Source organism: Vipera berus (genome assembly GCF_964194415.1).
Source record: "Vipera berus genome assembly, chromosome: 2".
Taxonomy (NCBI): Eukaryota; Metazoa; Chordata; class Lepidosauria; order Squamata; family Viperidae; genus Vipera; species Vipera berus.
Genome location: NC_138203.1, coordinates 197,603,478 through 197,615,499, shown reverse-complemented (window position 1 = coordinate 197,615,499; position 12,022 = coordinate 197,603,478). Strand labels below are relative to the sequence as shown.

Below are 12,022 nucleotides of genomic sequence, written 5' to 3'. Positions count from 1 at the left end.
AATGTGTCAAGGAAGGATGTAAAATGAGTCAAAATTCACTTAACAACTATCTCACTCAGCAACATAAATTTTGGGCTCAGTTGTGGTCATACGTCGAGGACTGCTTATAAAGAGGAAAATCATTATTTTATTTTTCTGTGACACGGACACCTCCTATCGCTAGCTTTTTAAATGCAGAACTCTATTTAGGTGAAAGGAAGAGCAGGGGTTTTCCCCAAGCAATTTAACTTTAAAGTAGGAAGGCATATTAAATCTGCCGAGAATATGGTAAAAGGGGCAAATAATGGTTTTAGCATTTTTTTTTTCTTTTCCTTTTGGGCTCAACCTCTATTTTGGGGGATGTTTAATTTCAAATATTTGAATGGAGGGGGGAATGCACATGTCCCTGTTGCCGTAGGTCTGCTCTTTTGTTTTGACTTTAGTGGTTCCTTGTATATGACCTGAAAATGCCATGGAAGTCCAGGAAAGCTCATTAATCATAGAAGAGTAGCCAATGACTTCTCTTTTGGCCCCATAGTTCTGTGGTTTCAGTAGGAGGAGCATTATTATCAGTTTACCACTATATGACACAATTTTCTCTTATCTGTGGACTAGCAATTGGCAAAATTAAAACTGAAAGAACAGTTTAATTTACTTGCTGATCTCTGTAATTATTTTAACTGAGAGATCTTTCTCCAACCCTCTTCCAGTTCCCTTGTTTCCTTGCCCAGAACATTCATCTGCTAATAAGAATAGGTATTTCTCTTTTATAGTCACTAGTGGGAGGAAAAAAAATAATCTGGGCCACCAGAATGGCGAGAAGAAAAGGAAAACTCGATTATTTTTTCTGTACACACAAGCCTTCTTTCTTCTCAAACCCTTCATTTGGATGGGATTAATATTAACTGCCGTGGTCAATTCAGAATTGTGTGCTTCCATATAGTAAAGGTAAAGGTTCCCCCGCACATGCGTGCTAGTCGTTTCCGACTCTAGGGGCCGGTGCTCATCTCCGTTTCAAAGCCGAAGAGCCAGCGCTTGTCCAAGGACGTCTCCGTGGTCATGTGGCCGGCATGACTGGACGCCAAAGGCGCACGGAACGCTGTTACCTTCCCACCGGAGTGGTCCCTATTTTTCTACTTGCATTTTTACGTGCTTTCGAACTGCTAGGTTGGCAGAAGCTGGGACGAGTAACAGGCGCTCACTCTGCTACGCGGCACTCGGGATTCGACCCGCCAAACTGCCGACCTTCTGATCGACAAGCTCAGCGTCCTAACCCACTGAGCCACCGCGTCCCGTGCTTCCATATACATTTATATAAATTGTGCAAGTACATTTATATTGCATAATTCAGGATTCAGCAACCAGCAACCTCTCCAATGCCATTTTTGTACACCACAAATCCTTTTGCATCTACATTATTGAACTTTGGTATTCTTCCATTTTGAGACTGAAAACAGTTGGGAAAGATAGGATATGCCTAGAACTAGCTAGATGGTATCACCACCCTCCTATCATATCCCAAAGTCCCTTCACAGTTGCTAAAACTTTGCCTATCACTTGCCTCCTTCCAATTATAGTGCTGATCGGGAAATAAAAGCATTTTATGTTCTCTGCTCTAATCCCAGTAGTCGATTAGCTAAATGATTTCATTTTTCCCTCCCCCAGTTACGATGGTGAAAGCAATTTCTTTTGTTTTTGCTGGGATTATAATTTAGTGTAGAACTCTTCTCTAGCAGCAACACAGATCTCTCAAAAGAACTGAGTAATTGGGTATGAAAGTCGTGGCAATTTCTTACTAGCCTTTAAATAAGGATATTACCTTAACCACCATAGAGAAGGGTTATTGGAAGGGAGTTGATGTTTCTCTTTTTCAATTATCCTAGAGCCAAAACTCACATTTTGTAGGGGCCTCCATGGATCCCTCCTCCATCAAAATGCAGTTATAAGAGCCATATGTTTATTGAAAACCATGACTGAGATGTCTCTCTAAAATGTTTTTCATTGAAAATCCCCTTCTGCTAGAAAATCACAGTTGAACATATAGCATGAATATCCTGGAAGGAAATAATGAGTTGCTACTGGAGCCTTATGGCCAGAACCAAGAGGATCTGTAAACGTCAATGTTGACTTTGCTCTTTCATTGCTGAAGCAGTGTCTCACGCTTTCAGTGAGCTGTCCTCCATGTCTACATGATTGTTCATAGAAATCCTTTGGGATTTCTTGAAGCTGTGTGGAAGTCTTCCTTTTGAAAAAAAAATCAAGAAACCTGCTTTGCAAAGAATTATGAGCTCTGTTTATTGATCATTTAGCTAAGAATATTAAGATGTATTGCTCTTCTAAAAATCCGGCCATTTTGAGTTTTATACTGGTTGCTAGCTATTAATTCAGGATTCCCCCTACTGCAGGGGTGTCAAACTGCTGGCCCATGGGCTGGACGTATCCATAAGCCACGCCCACCCCATTGCCAGCAATGTCAAAACTCTTCTGATACGTTGTGCTACGTCACGTGATGTCGCGAGTTTGACAGGTCTGCCCTACTGTGTTTTTTTTCTTCAACTTTTTGAGAATATACTGCTTCATTTTTGGGTAGGTTGATGGACTGCTCAAATTATTTAATATATTTAATTGGTTTCTTTTAATAATCCCATGCTTGTGCATTTAAGGCTTATCCACTAATTCGGGTGTCTGAACTTCTCCTTGGTGTTTATACTAGTGTTTGGTTTATTCTGCATAGATAAACAGAATCTCTTATCCCTGCTTCTTGCTCTGAATGAAACAACTCTTGAAAAGTTCCTTTTGAAACTGAAGAGAGGTTATTAGTTCAGGATGCCAGCCATGAATTAATACACTTGCACTGCAATTTAGATTGCATCTGCAAGCCAAGTTGCATGTTAACCATTCAGACACAGGAATCCATTCATGTAGCGTTCAAGAAAACACACTTGTTTGTTTCCAGCTGCAGTTGTTCCAGCTGTGAAATGATAGAAAGAACTCCATCTATACATCTGGTATCTATATAGTTTTATGGCTCCGGTAGGCTTACATGATAAAAATTGCATTAACATTTCTTACAAGAACCACTCTATTTTGTGGAACCATCCATAATCAATATCAACTTGTGTTTATATCTGCACTGATGTTTTGCCTATTACAACTTGTAGGCAGTAAACTTATAAGAAATGTTTTTGCTTAAAAATTGATTTTGGGTGTGTAGCTACGGTATATTTTTAAAAAGTCAACACTGTGCCTCTAAAAACTAATCTCCCAAAATCAAATCTCTGAAATTGGGAACTCCTGTTTTGGTATGTCATCACAGCTCTCTCTTGTTTATTTAAAACATCTAAATTCTCTCTAAAATCCAACAGGGATCCAAGCAATACACAACCAGATTGTTAAAACACAAAAATAGACAATGGCAAATAGCAGCTACAGCTGCAGCCAAAATAAACTCCCTCTCTAATAAGTGTAGTCTAATCTGAACTGTGTGTTTCATATTTTAGAATTCCTTCTTAAAATACATGTGCAAATGGACCCATTTGCCACATTTATTTTGGATGTTATTACATATAAATTCACAACTCCCCACTGAGAATGACACTTGGCTTATTTAGATGTCTTATGTAGATACAGTAGATGCCTTCTGAATAAAAGCATGAGAAGCATCAGGGACGTTGCCTCTTTGCAATAAGCTCCATTCCTCTAGCTTTCCATTGCTGTTCTTGCTTTATACTCAGCTGACCATTGACAAGGTCCTTTAATGCAGGGATCCACAACCCTGCCTGGGCTGTGGCCTGGTACTGGGCCACAGCCTGTGCGGCACAAGCTATGTGCAAGCATGCAAAACTGCATTTGTGTAAACGGGTGCACAAACCTGCTGCTTGCACAAATGGAGTTTCGCACCTGTGACTGCCACTTGCACAGAACCATTCCCTCTGCCTCATCACCACCACCGCTGCCAGAAAGCTTGAACTGCAAAACTATCTGTCTTTAACTAAAATACTTAACCAGCAGCGAGAGAGATTTATTTTTCCATTGGGAAGAGATATCATCCTAGGCTGAAGCTGACCAAAACATGTGTTAAGCCTTAATGGATTTAATAATTATGTATGTATATATTGTATATATGACTAATTCAAATTAGTTAAAGTATACCAGAGGAACGTAATTGATTTTTTTTGTAGCCCTAGTGACAATGCTTGGATACTTATCCTGTAATTTGTTTGGATGATTCTAAGGTATTGTCATCAGCATAGAATGAATAATTCATACAACACAATGATAATGATAATGACAACACCTTTTGGAAGTCTGCAAAATGAAATGAATAAAAGGAACTGCAGTGTATTGTTTGTTAAGCAATCCCTTTGTGGGAGTTGTAGCCACAATACTAAAAAGAGTGAGAACAGCATGGATTCTTTACTTCCAAGCCAGCTGAGATATCACAGAACAGCTGCATGTAAAAACTCTGTTCCAGTAGATACCCCTGCTTCAAGATTGTACCACATGACTCTGAGCTTTATTGTAAATTTTGTATTTTAGGGATGGTTATTTATTTCTGTAATTCTAACCATGTGCTAGCAGTCAGTTGGAATGTTTAATAAGCTCTCTTTTTAAAGACTGTGTGAGACCATTAGGTAGCATAGAGTGCCAAGAAATAGCAACTGATCTCACCCACATAGGACTTTTAAGCCCTAATTCAGCAACTTGGAATGATAATGGCAGGGTTTTGAAGATATATTTACTTGGTGGGTGTTTAGTTATTCATTCTCCAGAGAGTAGTAGGATACCATTTTTGGAGTTGTATACAGTCGGAGTCCAGAGAGGTGATGGTAGGAGGTGTGGCAAAATTCTCAATCTTTTGCCTTTACATTTAGGAACATGCAGACTGTGACAAAGTCTGCCAGTAAACCAAGGCAGGCATTTTTGTTTTCAGTATGGACCTATTGAGGTCACACAAGAGAAAGAAAAATGTAAATAACAAACAGAATTACATTGATAATAACTAATGTGGGATTATTTATTTACCTGATCCTTAAACTATTACATGAGAACAGTGTCGATCACAGTTAGTCAAGACTTTGTCAAAATGATGGAAACATGCTCTGGCCCTTGTGCAGTTGCATACAATATTAAGAAGTGAATGCAAAAGAGATCAACTTTGTGTTGGGCCATCTCAATACACTTGTCATTTGTTCCTTGTGCACTCGTGTAAAATCACATAGTTCAGAACTGCAACTACTTTACTCAAACCTTTATCCTTGGTTTCCTTGCTTGTGTTCCATCACACATACTCATCAACCTGTCCATTCCCCACATATCCTTAGTGAAGTCATTGGTAATTTACTTTTCTTCAAGTTTCTGATTTCTCTTCCAGTCCCATGAGATTATTAATAGAAGTCTTTCAGAATAATTAGTCAGATGCCTGTGTTTTGATCCTTACAGTTCTACCCTGGACAGTAAAAAGTATCTTGAGAAATGTACTCTGTTTTAGAATGCTTTTATATATTTTTAAAAAAGCTAAGCAAAGCAAAATAATGGTGTTGCATTTCTATTAAACTATTACTCTTTTCTTTAGTAAATTGTTTTTTTCCCCTCCCTTGCAGTGGCCCAGTTGGATAATATGGGTTTCAGCATCGTTAAGAAGTGTATCCATGCTGTTGAATCTAGAGGTGATGTTTCCAGATACAGAACTATATTCTATCTATATAGCAGAGGGAGGCTTCCTTGGCATTCTTTCTTCTCTCAATTTTCATAGATACTATCTTGGTTTTCATGACCTGATTTTTAAATCAGCTTATGTTACTGAGGGAAATTCATCTTTAAAATATCAAATGAAATAACTTTTGAGAATTATACTTTCCCAGAAATGCACTGGACCCTACTTAAAGCAATGTTAATTTATTGTCTGGTTACCTTTTTATGATTGTAGATATTTTAAGTTTTTATGAACACAAACCGTGGCTTATAAAAATAATTATTGATCTTTAGCTTTTATACCCCACAACCACAAGTCTGTATTTGATTTGGTGTTAAATTAAAAAAAACAGCTTAAGAATATTGGTGTTGATTAAAATTATAGGTTAAATATTATTATTCAGCTGTATTTTGAAAAAAAGAAATTAAAATTTTCAAATCATAAAAGCTAAGGTCATTTAACCACAATGTCTAATTCTTAGAGACATTCTGTACTGCTGTTTGTGTACAGTATATGACCTCTCAGCCCCAACCCCACACCTAACAACAGGTTTTTACATTCCCTCATTTTTTTTAATTATCTCATTATAGTAGGGGAGTATCTTTTACTAGAAATCGCATCTGGGTCTTTAACCTGAAACACAAAAAGAAATACTATCCAATTTAATAAGAAACTTGAAAAGTGTGTAGAATGCTGTGAGAGACTTTAATTAGTGTAGCTCTGTGAGAAACTGCTCTTTTTAAAAAGAAGCATTAAATTACTTTCCAACCATTTATCTAAATTAAATAATTTCACTCCATAGGGATCAACGAACAAGGACTCTACAGAATAGTTGGGGTTAACTCCAGAGTTCAAAAACTATTGAGTATCTTAATGGGTAAGTAGAGCTGAAAAAAAAATTACATGCTGTTTTTTTCCTGTGCCAATGCATCCCAAAGGAAAGAGACTTACCACTGTGAATTTAATTATTTTTTAAAAAAAATCAGCTTCTGAAGGAAGGACATCATGCAAGATCTTCACTGCACTACACTGAAATACTTAATGAAAGGAATGCATATCACATTTATGTATTCTTTCTATTTTACACATTTATCTGCTTTTTAGGAGATAAACTTTCTGTTTTGTATTAATATTTATATGCAGGTGGCTAATAATTAAAATGAAAACTGCAGGAAAAAACAATCTTCCAATACAATAAACTAAATACTATTTCAGAATTATATAAGAAAGAGAAATAAGTACAGAAACACACATCCTAATGTTGAAATCTTAAATCAGTATGTACCTCCTGCATTTGATGGAAGAGAGAGAGAGAGAGAGAGAGAGAGAGAGAGAGAGAGAGAGAGAGAGAGAGAGAGAAAAGAAAGAAAGAAAGAAAGAAAGAAAGAAAGAAAGAAAGAAAGAAAGAAAGAAAGAAAGAAAGAAAGAAAGAAAGAAAGCCCCAAGGGAACAGATTGGCTGTACATACAGTAGGCAGGAATTTCTGCAGCATCAAAGTAGAAATTGAAAGTGCCCGATTCTGAGATCGCATTAAGTGGCATCTTTGTAGCAATAGGATCTGGAGGGGATCAACTCTATTCACCCTGATGTAATGGAAGAAAGCAATCTGGTGCTATGTAAGGCATGGAAGGTGACAATAAACATCTAAAATTGTACTGGGGATAAACCAGTAACTACTTCAGCTTTCAAAGTTATGGGTGTCATCATATCTCACATCGCTGCCCAGGCTGCCAGATTTTGTACCAGCTGCAATTTCCAACTGCTCTTTGAGGTCTGCTCCATGTACTATGTGTACAAAGTCTCTTGATCCAAGGTTGATCATAACTGATGCATAAGATGTAGCTGTGCCAAAATCATCATGATTTTTTTTCTGAGCTTTCCCAACCCAGATTTCTGCTTAAACTGTGGTTTGTGTATTTATGCATTAATTTCTCCTTCTCTCTTTTAATACTTGCCATAATGGGCATATGGTGTTTTTATTATTTGTTTTTAATTACTCGAATGTGATATTTTTCCTAGCTTCTCAGAGCATATTTTTAATTGACAAATGGGAATTTCCGGTGCTTTTTAGTTACGAACCTATGCTACTTCCAAAGTCAATATTCTGACCATAGGTTTAAGTGCAAATAATAGGTTCTTATAGGTTTTTCCTAGATAATTAGATCCTAGATACCTTGCAGATGTTTATTAATATATTGCAATAATTTATAGCTACATTTCAGAGGGTACAGTCCTTCTAAAGTGCTTTACAGTCAAAATAAACATTTGTTATTAAAAATACCATATGTATGAAAGAACAAAGAAAGACAGTTTTAGGATCCTTAAGACAATTGGAAGAAGAGATCTGCTGAGCTTCAATGAGACCTCCCTTCCCCCTCCTTCCTTCTATACCAAATAAAAGTAGCAAATATTTAACATGTATATGTCATTTTAGCAGCAGCTCTACAATATATATATAATAAATTAAAAAAAAGAATTTTGCAACACCTTATCAGTGCTGACTGATAATTTTTGATGCTCTCCAATTGTCACTTATAGAGGCATTCCATCAAGTTACTTAAACTGTTTTTCTCACAGTTGCTCATGGTAAGAATTGTGACCTTAAGAACTGTACCCTCCTTCCTTCCTTCCTTCCTTCCTTCCTTCCTTCCTTCCTTCCTTCCTTCCTTCCTTCCTTCCTTCCTTCCTTCCTTCCTTCCTTCCTTCCTCTTTTCTTTTCAATTGAAAGTTGGAGAGCAGAAACTAGCGATATTTTCACACTGAAGAATAAAACTAGAGAATAGTAAATTGGAGTTGAAGGACAAAACAGCAATATATAGTTTAGTTATTTATGGAGAGAAAAGATGGAAATTACTTTAGTGGAGGCATTAGGACTATTTTAAAGAATAAGAAATAAGGCTTGGGAAAATGGTTGCAATGGTTTGGGCATCTATTGAGAGTAGGGGCAAAGATTTTAATCTGTCATTACAAAGAGAATGAAGAGATACTGAAGATATTGAAGAGAAGGAAGTTGCAGTAATAAATCTCCATGGACATAAAGGGTCTTCTGGTGTTGGGGATGGAGAGGACCCTAAGAATTCTTGTGATTAAGAATGAATAATGAACTGATGGATGGGAAAAACATCTTTCTCTAAGGCAGTTCTGAGTGCAGCCACCTGTGCTATGATTATTAACTTGTCTGAAAAGTGACTACTTGATTTTCTATGTACTCCCTAATGGTTAAATAGCTTGCATAGGACAATCAAGGAATTGATTTGCATTAAAAAAATCAGAACTGAAACCTTTAACTTCCTGATTTTTTTCTTAGAACGTTCCCCTTTTCAAATGTTCATTCTATCATTCTGATAGGATTGTTATAATGGGCTTTGTTTTTCCCTTGCATTTTCCCATCTATACATAGAAACAGGTGTGATTGGCGCTACTGGTTAACATTTGGTTTAAATGATAACAGGATCAGGTTTCAAGGAAATATTACTGGTTCATAAATTGACAAGGGAATGTGGGTACATTTCTACACTTAATTGGAAACACCAGATGCTTGATGTGGCTTGGACTTGGAGTCTTGGGTAAACCAGCTGTTAGATGTGCAGCAGCTGCCGGAAGGCCAGTTGCAGAAGTGCTGTTTGATTTGATGAGGCTGAGTCTTAAAGTTCCCGATCCCTCCCACTGAAAGAGGCACAATAATTACCAGTTGAATTGATTGACAATATGTTTTTCTCCCTCACCTCTGAGTATTGCTTATTAACAAGTATTAATAACAGAATATTTTCAGAATAAGGGAAAAAAGTCTATAGAACTAAGCAGTGCTTTTTTTGTAAAAGAAAAAGGTGCCGGAACTGACACATGTCATACAACCCAACTTGCCTACCCTACAAGGTTCCATCCAAAAAAGGTGCCGGAACTCCGTTCTGAGCGTTCTATGACAAAAAAAGCCCTGGCACTAAAAGCCTTTTCCAAAATTAGTTTGGGGTTCATAAGAAGCAGCAAAATTTACAAAATCTGCCATTTAGAACTAACATTTTACGAGATAATTAAAGATAAAATAACAGAGCAATTGTGAATTGTGACTGGTCAAGTACCATATTTAGTAACAGATCTCCCCTCAGCAATCTGGTCAAAGAGCAACTTTCTGTACTATCTACAGCTTTTAAACAAGTTCAAGCCTAACTGTGGTTGTAAATATTATGTGGCTTGTTCGAAGCATGATTACAATTAGTCCCAGTTCTTATTTATATGGCAAGGCAAACTATAATTAACCCAAAGATAGTATAAAGTTTAGTGGAATCCTCATTCTGGCTATAATTAAGAACAAGGAAAGGAGTGATTCTAATCCTGGCAAAACACTTTGGTTTAGCATAGTTTATTAAAAATTCCAAATTCAGTTAATTGGGTTCCAAACTATGTTACATGTACATGGAAGAAAATGTTCTCTCTATGTATGGTATATATAGTAAAGAGGGATGATATTGCTTAATTTGTGAATGTAATCTCCCACAAAACATCTGTCATTCTAAATAACCTAGTTTTGAAGCTTATCACAGTTACGCTTCTTGAAGTAGTCATTTGAATCTTGACAATAACCCCTTTTGATGTAATCTATATATCTCCCTTGTTTTAGCTTTGGACAGTAACTGTTGCACCAAATTAAAAGTTCTGAAAAAATACATCATTCCTTTTTACTCCTGTTTATATTTTCATGAAAAATTCTAATGTAGGCTATTCAACTGTGAGAACTAGTTTGCTGTCGCAATGAAAACATTAGGTTAGAAGCCAAGATTTCCTGTTTTAAGCAGAAAGCCAGCTGGGTGATTTTAGTCTAGTCATTCACTTTCAGTCCTAGAAAGAAGGTATTAGCAAGCCACTTCCAAAAAAGTTGCTAAGAAAACTGCAGGGACGTGTCCCGGTGGGTATTAGGAGTCCAAGCTGGCTTGAAAGCACCCATTTCCCATGTTTATTCAAATGTATGAAGGATTTCCATTAAAGACTACAGAAGTAACTTCTGATAATGTTACTTATGTGTATTGAGTTTCCTTCTGAACCTAGAGTGCTGTTAGTCTAATTTTTATTTTATTTTATTTATTTGATTCTATTTTAGAAGGCAACTCATGGATACTATGGAAATTGGTTATTCTCTTACCCTAGGAAATCATTTTCCATGATTGGATTACACACAAGAACATAAATGTGGAGTTTACTGGTTGGTAGAGTGTCCTTAAGGTAAAGGGACGCGGTGGCTCAGTGGGTTGGGACGCTGAGCTTGTCGATCAGAAGGTTGGCAGTTTGGCGGGTCGAATCCCGAGTACTGTGTAACAGAGTGAGTGCCTGTTACTCGTCCCAGCTTCTGCCAACCTAGCAGTTCGAAAGCACGTAAAAATGCAAGTAGAAAAATAGGGACCACTACGGTGGGAAGGTAACAGTGTTCCGTGCGCCTTTGGTGTCTAGTCATGCCAGCCACATGACCACGGAGATGTCCTCGGACAAGCGCTGGCTCTTCGGCTTTGAAACAGAGATGAGCACCGGCCCCTAGAGTTGGAAATGACTCACACGCATGTGTGGGGGAACCTTTACCTTTACCTTTAGAGTGTCCTTAACCTTTTATTCCCATGCTGGAGAGCCTAAGAAGAAAGGCTTTTAATATGATGCTTTGAGGGAAGGAAGAATCTGGGGAGACCCTTCAAAGAAGACCAGACTAGGAATCCAATGTCATGTAGGCCAATATACTTGTATTGTAAAGCTATAGTAATAGAAACTTGCAAATCTGAATATGCTTCCCTTTCCTGCCCCACTTCCTCCCTTTTTCAAGTCACAGATGTTTATTTACAATACATTACTATCCAGGTCTTGGTCCTCTTTTGTCTGACCGTTTTCTTGGTAATGATTCTTCATCCTGTCCTTCAAGACCATTCCCTTTGCCTATTATAGTTTATTTTTCTTCTTTTTCTAATCAGTCTTCTGGCTCTTTCATCAAGTTAAAAGGAACGCCAGTTTTACTATACTGTAGCTTCTGGGATTCTACAAATTATGCCTTCCCTTTGGTTAAATGAAGTGACATTTCTTTTTCTCTTTTGCCCAAAGGAAAGTGCTAGAAAGCGGCCAGATACCACATTAGAATGAGGAGGGGAACATCAGGGAAAATATGTTCATTTGAAAGGTGGATTGCCTGTATCCCTGATTTGGTTAAGGGATTGGTTTTGCGGTATTTTTTCTATCCTATCATAATTGGCTTCATGAAGTTTCTTATGCCCATTCTTTCATGGTGGCATCTTCAGAAATGTTTATACTTGGTTCCCATCAGAATTTAAAAATAAATTTGAGAGTAGGCAAATTGGACCGTTGATGTCCTTTTGG

General features: G+C 37.3%; 1 protein-coding gene across 3 annotated transcripts in view; it reads left to right on the top strand.

The window, feature by feature from the left end:
- The window catches only part of ARHGAP26 (Rho GTPase activating protein 26), a 282,090-nt gene that overhangs the window by 155,967 nt on the left and 114,101 nt on the right, over positions 1 to 12,022 (top strand). For 2 of the 3 annotated variants that reach the window (XM_081317345.1, XM_081317347.1), the window contains 2 exons: positions 5,583 to 5,648; positions 6,477 to 6,551. The exons of the other annotated variant lie outside the window; for it this stretch is intronic. In XM_081317345.1, coding sequence (XP_081173471.1) covers positions 5,583 to 5,648; positions 6,477 to 6,551 — 141 coding nt within the window. The remainder of the gene's footprint in view (positions 1 to 5,582; positions 5,649 to 6,476; positions 6,552 to 12,022) is intronic. 3 annotated transcript variants of the gene reach the window in all.